At 37.9% G+C, this 25670-nt stretch overlaps 1 protein-coding gene across 1 annotated transcript; it reads left to right on the top strand.

Moving 5' to 3' along the window:
* The first annotated feature begins 1327 nt into the window (after positions 1-1327).
* Positions 1328-24783, top strand: BBS5 (Bardet-Biedl syndrome 5). Its single transcript, XM_081095675.1, has 13 exons — positions 1328-1465; positions 3897-3979; positions 7014-7079; positions 8774-8823; positions 8953-9080; positions 11407-11542; positions 13473-13568; positions 16685-16747; positions 18175-18309; positions 22653-22736; positions 23642-23665; positions 23818-24446; positions 24683-24783. Exons 1-12 carry the CDS (start codon positions 1407-1409, stop codon positions 23917-23919), a joined length of 1026 nt encoding a protein of 341 aa, XP_080951801.1. The 5' UTR covers positions 1328-1406; the 3' UTR covers positions 23920-24446; positions 24683-24783.
* The last annotated feature ends 887 nt before the right edge of the window (positions 24784-25670 follow it).

Below are 25670 nucleotides of genomic sequence, written 5' to 3'. Positions count from 1 at the left end.
TCTTTTCCTCTCTCTCTAAAATAAAAATTAAAAAAACATTAAAAGGGGGAGGGGAGGCCAATTGAAAGGTAAAAAGGAGCCACTGGCATATAACAATTCTGACATCCATCTGGGCTAATGTTGGATTAGACCCTTGATGGGTCAGAAAACACAGCTAGGCCCTGCTGGCATGGCTCATTGGTTGAGCGTCAACCTAAGAACCAGGAGGTCACAGTTTGATTCCTGTAAAGGCATGTTCCCAGGTTACAGGTTCAATCGCCCCTGTGGGGCATACCGGGGGCAGCTGATCAGTAATTCTCTCTCATCGCTGATGTTTCTATCTCTCTCTCCCTCTCCCTTCTTCTCTGAAATCGATGGAAATATATATATATATATTTTAAAACAAACTAGCAAGCGAACAAGATGGGGTAGAAACCCAGGGTGGGAAAATAGGCTCATGTTCCATTCTTTGGAATTCATGTAAAAGGAATATGCATAATTAAATGTCTAAACTCAAAAAAAAAAAAGAAGGAAAAGAAAAAAATCATGAATTGAGGGAAGGAAAGCACATTGATTTATTCAAAAAGTATTTCTTGAGTGCCTGCATTGGGCTGGGCACTGTGCAAAGTAACTAGATGGGTCAGGCCAGGTCCTCGGGATGCTCACAGTAAGTGGAGGGAGGATCAGGGGCCCCTCAGTGGACATTTGAGCTGAGGCCTAAGCGACAGAGGGCGGGCCATGCTGAGATCTGAGGAAAGTGAGTTCCAGGCAGAAAGGGGGCCTCCAAAGGCTCTGAGCCCTGCCTGGCTGGAGGGCAGGCACAAGGAGCGAAAGTGGCATTTGGTCCTAGAGCAGTGGTTCTCAACCTTGGCTGCACATTAGAATCACCTGGGAATCTTTTTAAAATCCTGATTTCTGGGCCTCCTTCACAACATTAGTAACAAAGAAACAGAATTTCCGGAGGAGGAGGCCCAGAAATCGGGATTTTAAAAAGATCCCCAGGTGATTCTAATGTGCAGCCAAGGTTGCGAACCCCTGCCCTAGAGGTTGGCAGGGCCAGATCCCAGCGGGGCCAGGAAGGGAACTTAGAGTTTTAAGGCTACACTTTTGACAGTGTAGAGAAATGGGGGTGAGGGGGAAGGCCTAAGCATGTGTGCTTGGAAGCCAGGACGGTCATTCCGAGGCCAAGCACCCGCTCCTGGGCCCGGGGCCAGCTTGGCGAGCCTGAGCCCCGGAGCCCTGCCTGGAGCCTCCAATCCGCTTAAGGACGCGACGGGGCGGGGAAAGCGCGCGCCCGCCTCAGCGAAGCTTGGGCCTCGGGGCCCGCCGTAGACGTAGCGACAGAGGCGTCCCGTTGCCTTGGAGCCGGCGAGACGCCGCTCGGCCTCCACCTCTGTGGAGCGGGCCCGCCGCGGGCCTCGGTCACCATGTCCGTGCTGGACGCGCTTTGGGAGGACCGGGACGTCCGCTTCGACGTGTCCCCGCAGTGAGTCGCGCATATTCCACAGCGCCATAGGGCCCAGGGGGCGCCGCGGCACGTTCCGGGCCAGCGGGCGGAGCCTGCACCCCCACAGCTGCGGCCCGGGCGAGGGTGCCAGCGGTGTAAGCCTGTGGTGGGCACCTCGGGGAACCCTGGATCGGCCGGACACGGCGGCGCTGCCGGGGCCGGCGTGACAGCCAAACGCTTCTAAACGACACGGTTTCGGGCCCGCGCGATGCCTGGCCCGGGGACCTAGGGGCGCTGAGCCCCAGCGCCGCGGGCACCACGCAGGACCCGGCGTCCAGTACACCCGCGCGAGCCTGGGGTGGCCGTTTGGGGTGGTGGGAGGAAGAGGGCAGGGACGCAGAAAACGGGTTCTGGAACTAGGCCTAGAATAACGACACACGTTGCGAACCCTTGGATAAATGACTGCTGTCCAGTGCTTGAGGCTTCTGTCAGTACAATGAGGGGGTGGGCGTAAGTAAGCATCCCCCAAAACTCCTCACCGCGCAAACTTTATTTCCGGAGTAAGCCTCCGTCTAACTGTTCATCTAAATCGCCAATAGGAAGAAGGAGCCCCTTTCGGAGCCTCTCAAACAGAAGTTTTTGGAAGATGTCATGCTTTAAAGAGAGAAGAGTTAGAAATCTCTTGCCCAAAAAAGCCCAGGAAAAATGCCCATTTGGATATTAAATGTTGGAAAACAGTAAAGCTAAGGTTCTTGTGTTAATGGCGTGGGACTTATTAGCCACTTATGATTCCTTACCATGAACAGAACCTAATTAGATGGAAAAATGAAATGTTAACTTTCAAGACTTACCGTATTCGTGACTAAATATGTAATACTAGCATGATCTTAGAACTTTTAAGGAGTTAAAAGGGAAGAGAATTTATGAAATTATAAACCATAGTTACATATTACACACATTCTATGACTTTTTCTGTTATTCTTGGGGGATTCCTGATCCAAGAAAACATCCATTTCGTGACTATTTTTAGTTATTAAACATTTAACAAATGTTTGCTATGTTCTGGTTACTGTGCTAATAGCTAGATACAAAATAACAGGAAATTATTTCCCATCCCTACCCCCATTCTAGTGCAGGAGATATACATTGACAACTCTTTTTTTAAATGTGATAAAAACTATCCAAAAAACATGAACAAAGAGTTGGGGAACTGTAGAAACAGAATAGTTGATTCTGCCTGGGGAAGACCTCAAAAAAGAAAGAATATTTGAATTGAGCTCTGAAAAATGGTCAGAGCCTAGTCAAGGAAAACAGGAGGAAAGTATTGGGGGTGGGGGTGGGGGGGGGCGGGGCGGGAGGCAGAGTCTTGGAAGTATAAGCTTCATTGGCGAGAAGGCAATGTCTGGCAGGTAGAGGGTGGAGGTTAGTACAAATAGAAAAATAGGCTGAAACCGGTTTGGCTCAGTGGATAGAGCGTCGGCCTGCGGACTGAAGGGTCCCAGGTTCGATTCCGGTCAAGGGCATGTACCTGGGTTGCGGGCATATCCCCAGTAGGAGATGTGCAGGAGGCAGCTGATCGATGTTTCTCTCTCATCGATGTTTCTAACTCTCTATCTCTCTCCCTTCCTCTCTGTAAAAAATCAATAAAATATATTTAAAAAAAGAAAGAAAGAAAAAGAAAAAAGAAAAATAGGTTAGTCCGATTGTGAAATGTTCAACTGGGGATTTTGGACTTCATTTTCCAGGCAGTCGGGTGACAGGGAAGACTGAAGCAGGGAAGTGACATGGCCATATCTGTGTTTTCAGTATGTAATTGAGTTGGTTCTATGGAGAACGTCTTAGAAGACTCTCCTACATATTTTGCTAGGTTTTGTTTTTGTTGTTTTCTTTGATATACTGGAGTGCATTCTATCAGCAAACCATTCTTCTTTACTTTCTTTTGTCTCCTGTTTCTAATTGTTTACAAAGTCCTGATGATGCTTTGCTTTCCTTCCATACTTTCCTCTATTCAGAAACCTCTGGGGGTTCTCCACTGCCCACAGGATAAGGCGCATTCCTAACTGACTAGCATTTATGGTTCTCCGGTTCTCCGTAATCTAATTCTTACCTCCTAACCCAACTATATTTCTCACTACCTCTCAGTATGGACCTTCTTCTCCAGCCAGACCAGTTTCCTCACATTCCCTTATCATTTCTTATTCCTATGCCTCTCTCCCTCTCTTCCCTCTCTTTCCCCTTTCCTTCCCCTCCAAGTCGTACCTCTCTTTCTAGTTCTGGCTGTTCTACATGTCCTGGTCATTCCAGTCACACTTATCTCCAGGTTCTTGGAGTTTTGAATGCATGAGCGTTTGGTACTGTATCCTTTATACTATTGGCTGTTTTATAGGTATATATATGTCTTTTTTCTCCCTAACTAGATTTAAGTGGGTGTATTGTAGCTTTAAAATTAAAGTATTTATATTTATTTTAGACAAATGAAAACAAGACCTGGAGAAGTCCTTATTGATTGTTTAGATTCAATTGAAGACACCAAAGGAAATAATGGAGATAGAGGTGAGTATATTATCTAATACATTTTATATTTCTGGTTTATATTAGCTGGAGAATAAGATATGAAAAGCATTGTATGTAATTCTGAGAGTGGGAGCATTAAATCCACATAAGACTTTTCTTAGACTGAAATGGAAGAAAGGGTAGGTATTAAACCTGTAGCCAGGGAATACAGGTTCTTCCCTCAGAACTCTGGTCCTTCAGTAAGCCCTGATTCTGACATCAGCTTCATCCAAAGTAGCTGTTAAAAGTCCAGGAGCTCTGTTTGCAAGGGTCATGGGATAGTTCTGACTTTTGGATCTGCCTCCCCCCAAAAAAGAATATGGGGTAGTGGAACATAATAGGTCATAGCTGTGCTACATGGAGCTATGCTTCCTTTTAAGAAATCCAAGAGTAATGCACAATCCCTAATGACACCTAGAGATGGACATGTGGAGAGCAAATTCAATGCCGTATTATGAAGTCTAGTTATAGGTTAAGGACAGAAAATACTGTGAGACGTCTGTGCATGTCACTGAGGAGCAACAGGGCTGGACTCTTGAGTCCCTCCAAAACAAATTTTCCCAAGCAGCTGTATGGAGCCAATGACCAGTGGTCAGCAGGTGTTAGATGCATCACTTACTGTTCTTCAAGATAAAAATAGGAAATAAGGAGTGGGAAGCTTAGTGTATCTAAAAAGATCTTTGGGGGGAGAGGAGATTTAGTAGGGTGGGACATAAACCTCTTATTGAAGAGAAAAAGTGAGGAAAAGGAGCAGACCTCATTCACGTAAGAAGGATCAGTAAATCCTAGAGATAGAACAGTAGCCCTTACTGGTATAACATGCTCACTGCAGCTTTTGAGTGGCTGATTCCTCTCTGAGCCTTTCTTCTGGTCTGTTCTGGGATGGGATGTGAACAGCAGGTTCATTTATGAGCCTTTCTTCTCTGTGAGAACCTAGCATCATCACCAGCTACAGGTGGATCCTGTCAGTAGCTAGAGCCCATCATTAAAGGAATGCTTAGATCACATTTCTGAAATGCTTCCTAGTAAATGCCAAGACCAGGTGAGAATGAGTATCAAGACCTAGTAGCAAACAAGAAGTCTTAGTGTGTGCCTTTGGGGATGGAATAATAATCTCTAGAATCTGGAGTCCAGATGGTCAGATCTTGAAAACACCTGAATTAACTTAAGGAAGCCAAGAGAAAGTTTTGGTCTCATACAGATTGGCAGGAGTTCTGATATGACATTCCATCCACTAGTCCAAACAAAGACTGAGGGTACTCACTGAGTGCAGTCCCTACACTAGCACTCTGAGGAAGGGAGGAAAAAACTCTTCCTGGCCAGAAATCTTACTATGAATAAAAATAACGCACCTCAGAAACAATTGCTCAGAAAATGGAATTTTACAGGAGTGTACAGAGCTTCTGGCTAATAAGAAAGTTAAAAAAAAGGAAGGGGCCCTGGCCAGGTAGCTCAGTTGTTCGGGCATCGTCCTGTACACCAAGAGGATGAGGGTTTGATACCAGGTCAGGACACATACTAGTTTCTAGGTTGTGGGTTTGATCCCCGGTTGGAGCGAGTACAGGAGGCAACCAATCGATGTTTCTCTCTCTCCTCTTTCCTCCTTCAGTAAAATCAATTTTTAAAAAAACATATTTTCAAGTGAGGATTTTTTAAAAGTGGGGAGAGGAGAAGAATCCTGCCTTCTAGCTATCTCTTTCCCCTCCTTTCCAGAAGTGTGAAAATGACCAAGCTAAGTCACTCTCAAGTTCAGAAGCCCCATGTTAAAACTATAAATATCCCAAAAGATTAGCACATTTAATCCACTTCAACTGCAAGTGTTCTGACATGGAATTATCAGATTAGCTTTACGCACTGAAGCTATATGAGAATGAAACAGCCATGTTTCAGTGTTTGGGAGATTAAGAGAAACAGGGAGAATTCTATTTTTGTGTTTGGGAAGACAGGGAGAAAAGTCCATGCTTGGAATACTGGGTTTGGATTTGTACGATGGGGTCCTTTAGCAGGACAAAGGCAACATAAGAATGCCGGAGACTTGTAGGCGATGTACCAAGAACAGAAAAACAGATAATCCGAGTTGGTCATTGGTTTTATAAGGCAAACTCTTTGTCCGAAAACAACCTTTCTTGCATGCACTACTGTCCTCCATTTGTCCCTCCAGACTCAGCACCTCCTCCACCCTTTCCCTTTTCTCCTGAGAAACTGTGTAGACTACATCAAAGGCCTCCTGTCACTCTAGCTTCTGGTGGAAGAGCCACGGCAGAAGATCAAAGGGAGGCAGGAGAGTGCAGTCTGGGTGTTTATTCCCCACATTCTTTCCTCTCAACATTTGGCTCTTTAAAACCTTGTTCCTTCATTTGGTAAACTGCTCCCTATCCTTGTCCCTCTGGGCCTGGGTGGTACAGATCTGCTATTTCACTTATGGTTCCTGACAACCCACCCGTACCTTTGTAATAAATCCTTTGTATAGAAACCTCAGTTATTCTAATTTGAGTGTGCCATCTGTTTTCTGTTTGACCCCGACTGATAGATGCAATGTCTACTCTTCCATGATCTTGTGTGAACCTTCCACTCTAGCCAGGCTGGGTTACTTATCATTTGTCAAGCATACCATGTAATGTTCTGCAGCTTCTCTTGAGGACACCTTCCTTTATTTTTGGAATCTCCTATCCCCTCTCACCCCAACATTCATACAGGTTTAGTCTGATTTCAGATATTCTAGGGGTTTTCAGGGAGGAAGGAGTATGACCTAGCTATAGATTACTCATAGAAGAGTTCTATGGTTATAATTTGTTGAAGAAATGTTGTGTTAAACAAAGTTAAGAGAGTTTTATTATTTTAGGGTTTCTCAAAGCTATCATAATATGCTAATTGTATTATAAATCTCTAAGATAGTTTACCATGCTCAGATTTACTTGACTTTTTTTTCCCCTTGGAGCTGCTGATACTGAGCCATTAGTTTCATGTCTACCTTATTTTGTATTGCAAAAATAAGCTCTTACTTAAGGTAACCTATTTTTTTGTTTGCTTTTAGGTAGACTCTTAGTAACAAATTTAAGAATTATCTGGCATTCTTTGGCATTACCAAGAGTCAATCTTTGTAAGTATCTTCATTAGATAACACTAGACAACAACAAAAAATACTTTGTCAAGTGAACTTGCACAGTGGCTTTTGATACCAAAAAAGCTATACCATAAAATATGTGGAAAACTTTATTTATTTATTTATTTATTTAATCCTCAACCCAAGGATATGTTTGTGTGTTTTTTAAATATATTTTATTGATTTTACTGAGAGGAAGGGAGAGGGATAGAGAGTAAGAAACATCAGTGAGAGAGAAAGATTGATCAGCTGCCTCCTGCACGCCCCCACTGGAGATGATCCCTCAACCAAGGTACATGCCCTTGACCAGAATCAAATCCAGAACCCTTCAGTCTGAGGGCTAACACTCTATCCAAACTGATTAGGGCCCAAGGAAATGTTTTTATTGACTTTTAGAGAGAGAGGAACTAGGAGGGAGGGAGGGAAGAAGAGAGAGAGAGCGAGAGCGAGAGAGAGAGAAGCATCAATGCGAGAAAGAAACATCGATTGGTTGCCTCCTGTACTCACCCCAACCAGGGATTGAACACACAACTATGTATGTGCCCTGACGGGAATCGAACCCACAACCTTTTTGGTGCACAAGACAACACCCCAATCCAGCACTCCAATCAACTGAGCCACCTGGCCAGGGCAAAAACTTTAAACTGATAAAAGTTTCAGAAATCCTTGACTAACCACTGACTGCATCAAAATTTAAAAGAAATGTTTTTTCAGTCCAGTTTATCTCCTGGACATATAGGAGATTAGTACTCTTACATTGAATGATTTTGTTTGTTTTTTGTTTATCTTTGACAACTTGTTAATGACCTGTTTCAAATAATCCCTAAAAAGGGAAATCTAAATTGTAATAGAAAAGTACAAACTTTCATTGTGTTAAATTTTGTTTAACTTACTTTAAAAAACTATTTTAGCCCTAGCTGATTTGGCTCAGTGGATGGAGCATCAGCCTGTGGACTGAAGGGTCCCGGGTCTGATTCGGATCAAGGGCACATGCCCAGGTTGCAGGCTTGGTCCCCAGAAGGGGGCATGCAGGAAGCAGCCGATCAATGATTCTCTCTCATCATTGATGTTTCTCTTTCTCCCTCTCCCTTTCTCTCTCTGAAATCAATTTTAAAATAAACAAACAAACAAAAAAAACACCTATTTTAGATTATCCAGCTAGACATTTTTTCTTAATGTAGTTATGCTAAGATTTTCAGTAAACCAATACTGTGCACATTTTAGAGAAGTAAATTTTCTTTGTCCCATGTTATGAATGTGTTTGTTCAAAGAGGCAGAATTGACTTTCGATTTCTTTTCATTATTTAACTTAAATTTATAGTTGTTTCATGAAAATGTTTAAAAGCTATATTTTTACATTTAATTTTTTAAAAATTAAAAGTTCTGAAAACTGTCAAACTACAGTGGGAAGGCCGGGGAGGGTGGGAGGGCAGGAGGGGGGTGGGTAAGAGATCAACCAAAGGACTTGTATGCCTGCATATAAGCATAACCAGTGGACATAAGACACTGGGGGGTAGGGGAGGCCGGGGGAATGTCGGGGGGGGGGGGGCGGTTGAGGAAAGGAGACATATGTAACACTCTTTCTAATACTTTAAGCAATAAAAATAAAAAAAACTTAAAAGTTCTGTATATAAATTTTTTCTCAGTTTATTGTTATTCCATTCTTTAAATTCGTTGCTTTTGAATTTTAGCTATCGGCTACAACTGCATACTGAATATTACAACAAGGACTGCTAACTCTGTAAGTCTGAAAAACCTTATTGAAATATATATATAGTGAAGAAACATGAGATATTTGAGGTTGGTGTTTGTTTTCACTGTGAGAAATTGCTTTTAAAATCTGAACTTTTGAATAAATTTGTCCTTACAGAAATTACGAGGCCAAACTGAAGCTCTTTATATACTAACAAAATGTAACAGTACTCGTTTTGAGTTTATATTTACAAATTTGATTCCTGGAAGTCCTAGACTTTTTACTTCTGTGATTGCAGTACACAGGTATGGTAATACTTTGTGGATTATTGAATATTTTTATAATAATTCTATGATATAAAGGTTTAGAGACTAAAGTTTAGAAGTGTGGTGCTATCTTCCTCCAAGCTCTATTGCAAATATCCTGAAGATATTTAGAATACATTGTATTATCATTTAATAAACACTTTGAAGGTATTTATAAAGCACATATGACTATTGAAGATTCATAAAAAAAAAAATTACTGAAGATTCTATTAGCTACAAAGGTCGTTACAAGGAAATAGAAAATTCATTCAATGTAAATAACAAGGTTATATAATTTAATTAATGATTTTAAAAGATTATTCTTCTAATAATAGAAAATATGTCTGGGTGTTTTCCCCAAAGAGTTTTGTTGTTGTTTTGCTTTGTGGTTGTTTTGGGCTTTTTATTTGTTTGCCAAATTCTTCTCTTTTCACTATTTCAGCTCTTTTTTTCTTTTTTTTGATAAATCACTTATTCTTAAATATTTATCTCATGCTCTTTATTGATTTCAGAGAGGAAGGGAAAGGGAGAGAGAGATAGAAACATCAATGATGAGAGAGAACCATTGATCGAGCCCATAACTTGGACATGTGCCCCTGACCAGAATCAAATCCAGGACCCTTCAGTCTGCAGGCCGACACTCTATCCACTGAGCCAAACTGGCCACCAGGCCGACACTCTATCCACTGAGCCAAACTGGCCAGGGCATCTCTTTTTTATTTTTTTTATCCTAAGTGCTATTATTTTTTTTAAAAGCTTGACTATGATGACAGCAAAATAAATATATATACAAATTTATACACACATAAATACCATTGTTTTAATTTGCGCTTCTTTTATTACTAGTAATGCTGAAATTTTTCTTTTTTTGCTTATTTATAGCTTTCTATTGTAAATTTCTTAATTATGTCTCTATCAGCCATATTATTGCAAATGTATTTCTTAGTTTCCTAGTTTGTTAGTTTTTAATTTTGTTGATTGTTTAAATCTACACAGTGTTTTAGTGTTTTGTTTTTTGTGTGTGTTTTTTACATATATAATTCATATAACATAAAATGTATTACTTTAAAGTTCACACTTTGGTAGTTTTGGTATATTCACAAGATATCATCACTGCCCAATTCCAGAATATTTCCATCACCCCAAAAAGAAACTGCCAGGGCAACCACTAATTTACATTATGTCTCTATGGATTTGCCTATTCTTGACATTACATCTAAATGGAATCATATAATGTGGTCTTTTATATCTGACTTCTTTTTTTTTATTTTATTGATTGACTTTGAGAGAGAGAGAGAGTTTTGTTGTTCCACTTATTTATGCATTCATTGGTTGATTCTTGTATGTGCCCTGACTGGGGATCAAACTCGCAAGGAAGCTACCCTGCCAGGGCCAACTTCTTTTTTTTTAATAAGTCAATTTGTAACTTTTTAAAATTTTATTTTTCAATTACAGTTTACATTTAAAAAGTTACAAATTTTCTTCTGTATTTATTATTTATTAATATAGAGACATGGAAAGAAAACAAAATTATAGAGATTTTATACACACACACAGGTACACACACTGTCTGTCCTAGACTCTGTCCTAGGGTTACTTTTGGAATTGGTACAGATTCATTCTAATTCTCTATGTAGAGGTAAGTGTGAGCATAATTTCTTCAGGTTGTAGTGAGAAAAAGAATAATGGTGCCGCCGAAACCGGTTTGGCTCAGTGGATAGAGCGTCGGCCTGCGGACTGAAGGGTCCCAGGTTCGATTCCGGTCAAGGGCATGTACCTGGGTTGCGGGCATATCCCCAGTAGGAGATGTGCAGGAGGCAGCTGATCGATGTTTCTCTCTCATCAATGTTTCTAACTCTCTATCTCTCTCCCTTCCTCTCTGTAAAAAAATCAATAAAATATATTAAAAAAAAAAGATACCCAGGTGCTGGGAATCACTGAAAAGAATAATGGTGCCTTTGACTAAAACAAATGAAGGGGAGCATTTTGATAGAAAAAATAATTTTCATGTCTATTATATAGAAGCATTGTTTCTCAGTTTGAGAGAAAATCTGTGCCCTCTCATTGTGCTGTGTGATAGGTAGTCCCTTAAAATTAGACATCTAAAAAATAGTTTACTGAGATAAAATATGTAAGTGCTACACTAAAATGACAAAATCTACAAAAGACTATAATCACCAAAACTTGCTGAAAAGAAAAAAATTTCAATTTACTGTAATAATTACTTGAGTGATGTATATAGGTACTAACAATTGTATATTTTAACATAAAGAAAGAAAACTGCATTTTCAGTTTGGGTTAGCCTCTTGTTTGTTCTCTTTTATAGAGCATATGAAACTTCTAAAATGTATCGTGATTTTAAATTGAGAAGTGCACTAATTCAAAATAAGGAACTAAGGTTATTACCACAAGAACATGTATATGATAAAATCAATGGAGTATGGAATTTATCCAGTGATCAGGTATTGTACAAAAAACTAATGAATCTTTTGGATCAGTGCCTTGATAATCATTTTTCCATTTATCATTAAGTTTATATATTCATTTAACTGTTAAAATTAGCATCATACCTCTTAATAAGTTAACAGTATAACTCTTCATATAAAATAATATAATTTTCATATTTTTATGGTTTTGTCCTGTTTAACATTTGCCCTGCATTGCATTTAGAGCTGGAATGGACCTCAGATCATCTCTAGTTTAGCCTCTCTTCACTTATTGTTGTAAAACTCAGGCCTTAAGAATCAAGTGGCCTCGCATACCTGGTTCAGCCCAGAGCCATGATCTTCCCCCGATGCTACTACCCTGCACTCCGAATCTTGATAACCTGTACTAATGGAGGAGAGCTAGGGGTTGGACCATCACAGAAGTTTTTAAATCTGGTCTTTATGGAATTAAATATATAATTCATTTGGTGACTCCTGTATCCATTATTGTAATTTTTCCTTTACTCTTGAAATTATTACTAGTTGAAACATGTAAGCAACTGATAGTTGGAATAAATAACATTAATTTCTAGAGAAAAATTTGTCTCTTACTAAGAATAGTTTCCAGTTTATGGTGTGTTACAACCTAGGTTACACTGACAACCACTGTGGTAAAGCTATAGCATTTGAATGATGAGCATCTTGCTAAAATAAACATTGAATCATAAATTGTAAATAAACTTTGCTCATTTGAAAAGTTCTAGTTTTAAACTATGATAAAGGTTCTATAGGAGATATACATCCCCCATCTGACTACTTTTCACCAGGAGTCAGCAAAGTTTAGTATTGTTTAATGAGACTTGGTCTGGGAATAATAGTGAGTAAATTTTTTTGTATGATAGTTTTTTACAAGATAAGAGTGGAGGGGAGAATATATGTACTTCTATATATTTTATTAATTTCATTATAATTGGGAAATAGGTAATCTTTTTTGCTGTTTCAAACTTGGTCATTCCAGGAAAAGGCTTTTTAAGTTTTGGGTTTGTTAGTAAATGTTTTATGTGCAACCTCAAAGTATAAAATAAAGAAAATTCTTCTAGTGCAGTGATGGCGAACCTTTTGAGCTCGGCGTGTCAGCATTTTGAAAAACCCTAACTTAACTCTGGTGCCGTGTCACATATAGAAATTTTTTGATATTTGCAACCATAGTAAAACAAAGACTTATATTTTTGATATTTATTTTATATATTTAAATGCCATTTAACAAAGAAAAATCAACCAAAAAAAATGAGTTCGCGTGTCACCTCTGACACGCGTGTCATAGGTTCGCCATCACTGCTCTAGTGTATGTGGTGGGGAGGAGGTGGAAAATGATGGATAAATGATAGAGGCAGATCATTTTGGTGCCATGTTATTAGGTCTTGCAGATTTTTTAGGGCACTTAGCTACTGTATTAGGATAATTAAGAAAGATGTTGAGGGGCCCTACAACAATAGTTTGATCTGTAGTTAGTGTGGAAGAGCCACAGTATAGCTCTTGTGGACTGAGGGTTAGCACCTGTGTTTTGTCTCTTTGGCACCACAACTCCCCTGCCTTGACTTATCCCAGGTTTTGAATAATAGTCATAATAAGATCCAGCACTTGATAACGTTTACTGTGTGCCAGACACTGTGCTATGGGCTTTATTTACATAGGTTATTTAATCAGATATTCATTTTACATTTCATACAATGCATCAAAAAGAAATTTGCCCCTGGATCAGACAGCTGGTAAGTACTGATAATGTAATGATTATCTAACTCCAGAGCCATGATCTCAGTAATCTAACTGTACTCCATAATTCCTGTACTCAGTTCTGGAATTTGCTGTTGCTCTGATCATGAGAATTATTCTGGTGTTTAGAAAATAAAGAATAAGTATTCAACCAAATGATCATTGATGTATCTCTCATTACTCTCCTTTATAGGGAAATTTAGGAACCTTTTTTATTACCAATGTGAGAATTGTGTGGCATGCAAATATGAATGACAGTTTTAACGTCAGTATACCATATCTGCAAATTGTAAGTGCATGATGCATTTTGATGACCTCATTTTAATGCAGAATAATTAATTTTTGTTCAACAGTTAAGAGGATTTTGGGGATTAGATGAGTTATCTTTCTGCCTTTTTAAGTGGCAGCAGTTTAACTGAGAGCATACTTTTAAAATGTTAATAATTTACTATTTCAACATAGAAAAGATCCAATTGTACTTATAGTCAAGGGAAACAGCACCATTACAACTTGCTATTAAGAAAGAAATATACTGGATTCTAAAACTTAGTTTTCATACAGATTAAGATGTGTGTTTCTTAGATTCCATTCAAAGGGGTTTGGCTACTAAAGTTTTCCATAACCTTTCTGTGATGCAGGTATATGGTTGTTCCTTGGCATGGGTTCAGCATACTAATCCATATACTTTATTTTGGCTTTCTTGCTACTTTTTGCTCAAACAGAAAGGATATTTTATTTTTAAATCCTCTACCAGGGGTATGTCTAGAGAGAGGAAGGGATAGAGAGAGGGAGAGAGAAAAACATCAATGTGAGAGAGAAACATCAATCAGTTGCCTCCCGTATGCACTCCGGCTGAGGATTAAACCTGCCATCTTTTGGTGTGCAGGATGACACTCCAACCAACTGAGCCACCCAGCCAGGGCTCTGCTCAAACCATTTTTTTTTCTTTTTCTTTTTCTTTTTTTTTAAAGAAAAGCAAGCAAGAATTTATTGACCAAAGCAAAAACACACTTAGGACAGTGAAACTAGGGAAGAAGTAGTAAGAGAGCCTAGACTGGGCTGCTTTGGCTCACTGAGAAGTCAGAGAAAAGGGAGCCTTGGAGACAGGTTCAGGGTTAGCCCAGGACAAGCTGCCGCTGCCCATTGCTCCCCTGGTTGCAAGTCTCAGGGGTCCCTTAGAGGTTAGGGGATTCGTGCCTATGGGGAAAGGAGAAGGGAAAGAGGAGAGGGAAGGGCATGGGAGTGTTCCCTGGAGGGAGAGTGCTGTTCAAACTCTTTTAAAGACAGAATAAAATCATTCATTGTGTGAATGAGCTGTTTACATTGTATTCTGATACAGCTTTGGTGAAAGAATTCAATATGGTTTTTAAGGATAATGGTTTTAGCTTAAGTTGAAGCTGTTAAAATCCCAAATAAGTAACTACATCTAAGACCAATTTGTTTTGGGAAAATATAAAAGTGGTTCTTTTTACTCTGCTGTTGCTGTTATGATAAGTATGTGGTATGGTGGAACAAATAATAAACAATAAACTGAAGAATTTCATTTTATATACAATCTAGTGCAAACTAGATGGAACATAAAAATACTTAATGAAAATCCTGTGAAGTTATTCTATGATAATTGCCTTTAATGTAGTATAAGAGTAGTCTTAAGACTAAGCAGTTTCATTAATAAATATTTATGGAGGAGATACAATGTATGTATATTTGGAAAATGTCATTTTTAAGAGACTGCTTGGCCTATGAGAAGGATGATTCTTTGGAAAATATTCTCAAGCCTATCTTTTGCTAAATTGTTTGATTTCTGAGTTACTTTAAAATATCTAATCATTCATTTGCCTAATATTGAGAAGCTGCTCTGTGCTAGATGCTAGAGATACAATCAGAAAAATCATGAACCAGAACTGTTCCTGCCATCAAGGAGCTTTCTGTCAGGTGGTGAAAAGCAACACATTAAACAGAAAATCATAAATTCTGATAGGAAGAAAATTATTTCTGGCCATCTAACAAAATACAAGAATTTATAATCATGGCTGGGAAGATGTGACAGAGGCCACATAGGTATTTGATAAATTGGTGCTTCTGGTGTTCATTGCTGTTCTATATTGTATTTACATGTGTTTTGGCTTGCCTAACCTAAACTCTATTATGCTGAATAATTGACGAGTAGTAAATAATCTGTGCTTTCTGCTCTTCAAATACGGTGCTTTTTGTTCTTTAAGAAAACAGTTGCCAGTATGGCTTCTGGATAAATTCAGCCAGGCCCAAACAGCTTGCAATCTGATATCATCACAGTCTGTCACTAAGGCAGTCACAGTCTAACTTCAGCTCATTTAACACCTCTGCCATTGCCCTGACCCCATTCCTATGTATATCCTTGCCAGTTTCCATCTTAGCGGGCTATGTCACCCACAGTTACCTGGTTAGTTTACCTACTGACAATCCAGGTGCCAGTGTTTTATGGTTCTAAACCAGGACTGTGTGCACTACTGGTGGGGTGTGAAGTAGTCTAGATAGAAGGCCAGGTTTTCATAACAATTACCATTTAATCAGTCTCCCTTCCCCCTCTAGTCTCCTGTCCTCCCGCCTCTCCAGGCATTTCACCTCTTGCTCCCTCTTCCTCTCTTTCTTCTCTCTGTTTCAACCTCCAATGTCTGTCTGGAAGTATAATATGCCATCACCTACCACAGACTACCCTTCTCTGTCTGTCGGTCTGCTGGTCATAATGGTAGATCCTCCACTTTTTCTCTCCAACCCCACCCAAGTACCTTTTGTGTCACTCTCCACAGGTCCTGCCTGCCATTGTGCTTGCCCCTCTTCCCTTCTCCTAGGCCACTGATGTCACTGCTCATCCATCACCTGCTAGGCAAGCTTAATCTTCATGTTCCGCTTACCTGTGGGTGTTAGCTACATTTGACCTATCCCAGCCTTCCTAGATGCCCAGTGATGAATGCCCTCAACTTGTTTTTTTCTTTTAACAAATGCAACGGAGATTCTTTAAGAAAGTAGCCACCTGTGATGTAAGAAACAGAAGGCACATGTAACTTTTAAAAACTAAAGCAGCCATAGGAGCCACAAAAGACTCTCGCTCTGCATAACTAAAAGTTTGCTGGCCTTTGGTTCAAAATATCCAGAAAGATTTTCTAACTTCCAAGGAAATCAGAGAAATTTGTACATATTTCAGAGATGTCATCCTTATATTGCTTTATAAGTTTGCCACTTATTTCAAATGTGCAAGTTTTTTTTTACTAGATCTCTGTGGAAGTATAATGAAGGAAAGAAGAAGAATTCTTTTATTTAGACTATGAAAAGTGGTATATTTTGTGAAAGTTGAAAAATATGCTAAAAATTCACTGCTACAGATAATAAAAACAGCATCTTTTTTCTTTTTCATTTTATATCTAGCGTTCAATAAAGATTAGAGATTCAAAATTTGGGCTAGCTCTTGTCATAGAAAGCTCTCAGCAGGTAAGATACTTAATATTTTTATTAATCTTCAATAGATTTTTAAAACTATGTGACAGTCTACTTTTAATTTTATTTATACTGTAACCAGTTTACATCCAAGAAGAATTTTAGCTATAACAAGAAGTTATATGAAGAGTGTGAAGTCACGCAGTAATTGTCCCCATAGGAAGAATCCTGGTTATGTTTCTTTGTTGGACAAGCATACTCATTACTATCATTATGATTATTATGTTTAATGACAGAGTCAAGTCACTGTACTTTTCGTGCATTACTTCAATCTTTACACAACTCTATGATACGGTTACTATTCTTTCCCCATTTCACAGTCAAGGAAACTGGGGCCTGGAGAATTTAGGAGCCTTGCCCATGTTCTCACTCGTAAATGGTAGGGCTAGGTTTCAATTCAGATCTGATTGTTTCACAAGACTATGTTTGAGAAACACAGATATTTACAGATATACACACATACACACTTGAGACTTTATTCTCTCACAAGATTATATTGTATCTAATTATAAATTGCTATGCTCATTATACCAGATTTTTAAAGAAATACATTTAAATAAAACATTTATTATTTGTAAAATCACTCCTCTTCTCATTTCTAAGTTTAAATATGAATGTATATTCACTCCTTTCCTGTGGCCTGTTGGTCAGCTGCCATTTATTGAGTGCTTACTGTGTTCTAGGAATTGTACAAAATGTCATATATATATATCATTTTATTTAATACAACAACTTGTTAACCATTTTATGGTTAGAAAATTGAAGCTTAGAAAGATAATAAAAGTTTCCCAGTATCGTACAGCTAGCAAATTTTTTAACAATATTTTTTATTGATTTCAGAGAGGAAAGAAGAGGGAGAGAGAGAGAGAAACGTCAAGGATGAGAGAGAATCATTGATTGGCTGCCTCCTGCATGCCCCACACTGGGGATCGAACCCACAACCCAGGCATGTGCCCTGACCAGGAATTGAACTGTGACCTCTTGGTATATAGGTTGACGATCAACCACTGAGCCACCCTGGCCGGGCCAGCTAGTAAATTTTTCATTCTTCAAGGTGATAGCCTCAGGTAGATCATCCCCTTACCTCTTTTAATATATAGTATATTCCTTTTCAAGGTCTAGCATAAGAAAAACTTAGTTCCCTTGGCCATCACAAGATCTGGGGGAGGGTACGGTTACAGATAGAAGAATTGGCCATGCCTTGTTACTTGTGTACACTGGATGATGGCTTCATGGACGCTTACTGTACTCTTTCTATTTTTATTTATGTTTGAAGTTTTTCATAATAAAATTTTTATTTTAAAAAATCGGCTTACATATTATGCTCTGAAATAAGACAATTATAGCTAAAATTTATCATGTATATATCCTGAAATAACATTTCTCTGGCTTGTTTTTTTCTTCATTATTTTTCCTTGTAGAGTGGAGGATATGTTCTTGGCTTTAAAATAGATCCTGTGGAAAAACTACAAGCATCAGTTAAGGAAATAAATTCACTTCACAAAGTCTATTCTGCCAGTCCTATATTTGGAGTAGATTATGAGATGGAAGAAAAGGTAATTTGTTCACTGTGTGAAATACAGTGTTTGCTGAATTGTTTTCACACAATCTATAAAATTCAGATATAAATACATTCATTCTGTACAACTTAATTTTAAACTATGTGTAAAAGGTCGACTACAGACTCTGCTCTGTGCTCACCACCTGTCTTCTCACGGGCTGCTTCGTCTTTAATTCCTGCCCTTCTCGGTGAGCAGCCTATCCAGAGAAGTCTCCATATGCAAGGCTCCTTGATGTAGACAGACTAGAATCTCTCACTCTGTAAGCTTTGTTTTTATTCTACTTCAGCCTCCCATTAGCACAGGCAAACCTTACAGACACCATTTTCTTCCTCCAAGGCCCTACAGCATAGCAACTGCAGGAGTTTGCTCCACTAATATGGTCTGTGTCCATCCCTATTCCTCAGTTCCTGTGCAAGACCAGTTATGAAATATTTTTAATATTATCCCCACATGTTCACTCTTTGTCTCCCTATGATATCTGGTTTCTCACCAGTTCGACTCTCCAGGTACATCAGTTCTCTTTTGGCTTTACTTTCAGCCTCTCCAGCTAGGACCCTTGTCATCTGACGTATCCCTGTGCACTCACCAGCCACTGCATTAGAGACGCCCTCTCTGTGTTCTATCAGTACCCTTGCCAGAGGCTCTCTCACTGGTACCCTCGCTGACCACTCCATCACAGGTTCCCTTGCTGTCTGTTTTATTGGGCCCTCACTGTATATCTATTGCTGGTGTCCTTGTTATCCACTCTTTCATCAGTGTCCCTACCGGTACTCAGCATGTTGACCCATGTCACATATCACATATATTATCTATATTAATTTCTCATTTAAAAGTTTATCTTAGCCCTAGCCGGCTTGGCTCAGTGGATAAAGCGTCAGCCTGCGGACTGAAGGGTCCCAGGTTCAATTCCGGCCAAGGGCACATGCCTGGGTTGCGGGCTCAATCCCCAGTGGGGGGCATGCAGGAGGCGGCCAATCAATGGTTCTCTCTCATCATTGATGTTTCTGTCTCTCTCTCCTTCTCCCTTCCTCCCTCTGAAATCAATAAAGAAATATATTTTTTTTAAAAAGTTTATCTTAGTAATTAAATTAGGTAAATAATTTTCCAAGTCAGTAAAATACACTAAGACTTGGTAGAGTATCTCAAATTCGGCATACCTATAATGGCAGCGTTTTTCTCAAAAGCAGCATCCTGCCGATTTACTTATTTATTTACTACTTACTTATTTTTAGCATTGTCAAAGTTGGCTATACTCAAAACCATGGAGTTCCCCCCCCCCTTTATTTATTTGTTTATTTGTTTGTTTATTTTAGAGAGAGAAAAACGTTGAGTTGTTCCACTCATTTATACATTCATTGGTTGATTCTTATATGTGCTCTGACTGGGGATCAAACTCACAACCTTGGCATATCGGGACAACACTCTAACCAACTAAGCTATTCAGCCAAGGCTTTTCCCCATTATCTTACTTTATACATTCAGTCGAGTATACCAGTCTCTTCCCTGTTCCTATCTCCTTTTTTCCATACAAACCCAACTTCAATCCTAACTTCACTATTTATTTTTGATCCTAGGCAAATTGAGTTTCAGTTTTTCTCATTATAAAATGAAGATAATACCCCAGCCAGTTTGGCTCAGAGGAAAGAACATTGGCTTGTGGACTGAAGGGTCCGGGTTCTATTCTAGTCAAGGGCACATACCTCAGTTGCAGGCTCAATCCCTGGCCCCAGGTGGGGCACATGCGGGAGGCAACAGTCGATGTGTCTCTCTCACATCAAAGTTTCTCTCTCTGTCTCCTCCTCTCCCACTCTCTCTAAAAAAAAATTAATGGAAAATTAATAAATTAATACTTGGGTGAGGATTAACAAAAAACAAACAAACAAAATTTTAATAAAATAATAAAATGAAGATAATCTCTCTTAAAAAGTTACTGATTACCTAAACAACAAAAAAAGTTATTGATAGCCTGGCAGGCATGGCTCAGTGGTTGAGGATCTATCGACCTGTGAACCAGGAGGTTACAGTTCAATCTCTAGTATGGGGCGAGCATGAGGCAGCAGATCAATGATTCTCTCTCATCATTAATGTTTCGCTCTCCCTCTCCCTTCCTCACTGAAATCAATAATATATATATATATATATATGTATATATATATATATATATATATATACACACACACACATATATGTATATATATTATATAGTTTTTAAAGTTATTGATAAAAATGTTATTGATCATATCTATAAAATGTTTGGCACCTGGGAGATACTTGGCTTGTTAGTTCTACCCATTCTTTCTCTCTTTCCCCCTTCTTTGGCCCCAGTACATATAATAGCCAACCATAATAGCTCACTCTGTCACCTCATATAAATCCCTACTCAAACAGCCACCACTCCAGGGAGGTCTTCCCTGACTATCCATCTAAAATGGCAACTCCACCCTAGCCAGTTTGGTTCAGTGGATCAAAGGGTCCCGGGTTCGATTCCAGTCAAGGGCACATACCTTGGTTGCAGGCTCCTCCCCAGCCTGGGCCTTGATCAGGGCTCTTGCAGGGGGCAACCAATTGATGTGTTTCTCGCACATAGATGTTTCTCTCTGTCTTTCCCTCTCTATTCCACTCTCTCTAAAAGTCAGTGGAAAAAATATCCTCAGGTGAGGATTAACATTAAATAAATAAGCAAACAAATAAATAAATAAAATGGCAACTCCCGTCACTTTTTTGTCCCTCATTCTGCTTGCTTACTTTATTTTTGGTAACACTAATCAGTCTCTTCTGCTATAAATAAACTCCATGAAGTCAAGATTTTTATCTGTTTTCTTTAACCATTATATCTCCAGCAGTCTCAACTGGTACATAACAGATTCTTAGTGAATATTCAGTTGTTGAACACATGTTTGCCATTCACTGCTCTAAGAACTTTATATGTATCATCTCATTTAATCCTCTCAACAATACTATGAAGTATATTATCACCTGCATCCACAGTTAAGGAGACCTTAGACAGGTTAAATTACTTGTAACAGTCACACAGCTCTGAACATAACTTGAAACACTGAGGCTAACCTCAGAATATGAAATCAGTTCACTCTCTTATCAAGCAATACCCTTCTATTCTCAGCCCTCCCCCACCAAATACCTATCAATAAAGTCCAAATTTTTTGAGCTGATATTAAAGAATTTCAGTAGACTTCAGTCTGCCTTTCTCACCTTATCTGCACAGCCACAGTATCTGGTTGTACATGCACACTGTTAACTCTAGAGAACATTGTTCACATGAACTTTAGTGTGAATGATGCTCCCTAGTGTTGTTCAGTACTAGAACCCTACTTAGTTCCTTCTGTCTCATGGGATTCTTATATTCTGACCATACTGGGTTATTCATCATTCTCCAGCCACATCCTGTGATTTTTCACCTTTGCTGATGCTGATCCCCACTGCCAGAAATACCCTTTCCCCTAATCTCCTTATGAATATCATCCTCATCCTAAAAACCCTAGATCAAGACCTCTACATCATGAAAATTTCTGGGATTCACAATTCAGAAGTTGTGCTTTCTCCAAACTCTTTGATTATAATAGATAATGCTTTTGTTACAGCTACTTTTGTATGTTAAACCAGTGATATTAGTAACATTTTACCATTTTCAGCTAATAAAAATGGCAGTTTCAGATGGTTCAACCTAATATTTAGTTATTTGTAATTATATTTTATCCTTTGCCCCACCTTCCACTAGATTAAAAGCCTTTCGTGGTTAAGGTCAGGGACTTTAAACCCTTGGTAGCACTGGCATAGTACCTAATATACCAAGGATACTCCAGTATTTGAAAAATAAGTTCATAAGTATAAGTATTATATTATGTTTTACCTTTTATAATATTCCCTACAAAGCTTAGTTCTTTTACTTTTCACAGGTTCTACTTACTGATTATTTTGGAGGAAACTTTGTTTTGTTTAACTGTATGAAAGAAAATCAGATAAAGTTCAATGAGAGTTTTTTCTTTTAGACTATCTGTATTATTTTAGAATTCTATCTGTAAGATTTCTTTTAGAATATCATATTGAGGATGTGTAAATTTGTCATTTTAATTCTTTTGATGATATCAATTTCAGATTTAAAAGCTTAGGTTTAACTGACTCATTTTATTACCCAAGTTAGTTTTAATAGAATATGTTATACAATGAATTTTATAAGACTTGAATAGTTTACAATTGTGTTATCCTCTTATAAATTTATAATTCTCAGTAAATTTTACTAAAATTATTTGTTTAATTAACATTGTCTCTTTAATGCATTTTTTTTATTTGTTTAATGCATTTTAACATCTGATTTTCAGCCACAGCCTCTTGAAGCCCTGACAGTTGAACAGATTCAAGATGATGTAGAAATAGACTCTGATGATCACCCAGACGCTTTTGTGGTGAGCATCCTAAAGGAGGTTACTCAATTTCTTGTGATTCTGAGTCACGTTTTATTAAATAATAGATTAAGTATGTAAATACCATTGAACTTGAGACTTTTGAGAGTATTTTAAACATGAGTTGGAGTGTAATTTTTTTTAAGTTAGGGGTTTTGTGTGTGTGTGGAAATATTTTTTAATTACCAAACTGGGAAATAGTTTGAGAACACAATTATTCAGATTTCAGATATGTGAAAAGTTTTCCATACTTTTAGAATAATAGAAAATGCTAAATATAGTTAATTAAATTAATTTAATATCTGTAGTTTCTATTTATAGGTATTACTTTCAATTTATAGGTATTTTATCTCAAAATGAATATCTATTTTAACAATAAACTTTCCTGTTTCTAAATTTGCATTATGTAATTAATAGTCAAAATAATAATAATGCTTACTTTATATTGTGGTCTAAGAATCTGACCAGAATACCTCTCTGAGAACATATATTTCTAAACAAAACTGTGAAATTAGTATAAAATATTTAATTATAAACTTCTACTATTACCTTAAACTCTATGTATTTTCTGACTGATTACTTTGTTTTGTTTTGCCAGCATCTTCTTGTAAACAAAAATTAGGGATGACATTTCACTACTCTCTAAGTCATACTTTTTATCTTTTAACAAAGAACAATTTTTAGAGTTTAAAGCACAACTCTGAAGATCTTAATAATGACGGACTGAAAAAGCAAATTCTGCTACCAGCATTGTAAAGATAATTAAGAAAATCGTTAGACACATAGTAACAGAATATAAAATATATTGTCATAGAATTGTTCTGTAAATTAATTACCTGTTCCTTAGCTCACTGACCCATTATAATATTATGTCACATATGTGAAATATAATTTTCTTTATCTTATAGGCTTATTTTGCTGATGGCAATAAGGTAAGGATATTTTACCTATAGCATGTGAAAAAAATACTTTCTATTTTCTAACATTTAGTATTCACAAACTTATGTGAAACCTATTTTTTGTTTTTTCCCTCTTCTATGCCTACCTTCTCTATTCCCATCTCATCCTCTTATCTCCCAAAAAGCAACAAGATCGTGAACCTGTGTTTTCAGAAGAACTGGGGCTTGCAATAGAGAAATTGAAGGATGGATTCACCCTACAGGGACTTTGGGAAGTAATGAGTTGATCTTGAGTTGAGCTGGATTTTTATTTAAAGATATCTCAAGATTAAAGATACTAGTTGTCTTCTATAAGGCATGGAATCGTTTTTACACTTACAGAAAAAGCTTTTAAGAAAGAGTTTTTTAATGATTGAAGAAAATTTCATTTAGGCTTTTACTATCATTTTTTTAAAAAATTATATTTGAAACTGTAATCAAAATGTATCTGGTTTGTAAATATGTCTATTTTGTTCCTAGTACTTGTAAACTATTAGTCTGTGGATAGTAAATGAATGTATCACATTGGGTTTAATAAAAACTTTATGCAGCACCACTTAATGTTTTGAAAGTATTATTTAAAAGAATAAGACTATTCTTATGGAATAATCAAATTACAACTGTTAATTATAAAAATCTGCTTTAAATATATTATCATATAGCTCCAATGTAAGCCAACTCTAATATAAATTATAACCCTTAAACTTGTCATTTTTAAGTAATCATGTCTATAAAAATTGTAGCTAACTCTGGAATATATCAACTCCTATGTAAAGTTTTGAGCAATTTTTTTTTTTAATATATTTTATTGATTTTTTACAGAGAGGAAGGGAGAGAGATAGAGAGTTAGAAACATCGATGGGAGAGAAACATCGATCAGCCGCCTCCTGCACATCTCCTACTGGGGATGTGCCCGCAACCCAGGTACATGCCCTTGACCGGAATCGAACCTGGGACCCTTCAGTCCACAGGTCGACGCTCTATCCACTGAGCCAAACCGGTTTCGGCAAGTTTTGAGCAATTTTATAAATAATTTCAATATAGTTTAGGCAAGAACACATTTTATTTTGTAAGTAAATAATTTATAAATAAATAGTTCATTTATTGACTTCATCCTTGTTTGTATTAATTGAAATTTCTTTGAAGTTTTCAAAAATCAGTTTTCTGATTTCTTGGTTAGGTAAGATGTGGTGACTTCTCTGGCCTCAATGCTTTTTGCCACTGCTTTGTATAAAGAAACGTCATAAGGAACCTTTGTCAAATCATTGAAATTAGCCAAAGGAACCCTCTTTAGTCTAGAGCAGTGGTTCTCAACCTTCTGGCCCTTTAAATACAGTTCCTTATGTTGTGACTCAACCATAAAATTATTTTCGTTGCTACTTCATAACTGTAATGTTGCTACTGTTTTGAATCGTAATGTAAATATCTGATATGCAGGATGGTCTTAGGCGACCCCTGTGAAAGGGTCGTTCGACCACCAAAAGGGTCGCGACCCACAGGTTGAGAACCGCTGGTCTAGAGGGAAAGGAATAAGCATGTAAAAACATTTAAGATAAGGTTCAAGCAAGTGCTGATTTGCATCTAATAAACAACAATGACTAAAAGCTATAAAATACTTTATTTAAATAGGAAAGGATTTCTACATTTTATGGGGTGGGGTTATATGATAACCTATATTAAGGGAAAAAATGGTTGTTTAGAAAAATTTATAAGGTCACCAAATGATACCAGGAATATTGTTTAAGTAGTTTTTCAAGCAAAAGTGACTATAAAATTGTCAGCTAGTAAGGAATAATCTCAAATAACATTATCATGGTGTTTGTATCTGACTCAATCTTTTCAAATGTTAGGTGTTACGTGTAGAGAGAAATGAGTCACTTATTGTTTAAATAAGGGAGCAGCTGTGAGTTTTTCCTAGTGTGTTAAACCGTAGTGCCGTCTATAAATGGAAAAAGAGTCAATGAGCTCTTCTTTCAGCTGTTGTTTTAGCAGCTGACGG

This window comes from Myotis nattereri, assembly GCF_964212035.1.
Source record: "Myotis nattereri genome assembly, chromosome: 7".
NCBI classification, from domain to species: Eukaryota; Metazoa; Chordata; class Mammalia; order Chiroptera; family Vespertilionidae; genus Myotis; species Myotis nattereri.
This window is presented reverse-complemented; position numbering and strand designations above follow the sequence as displayed.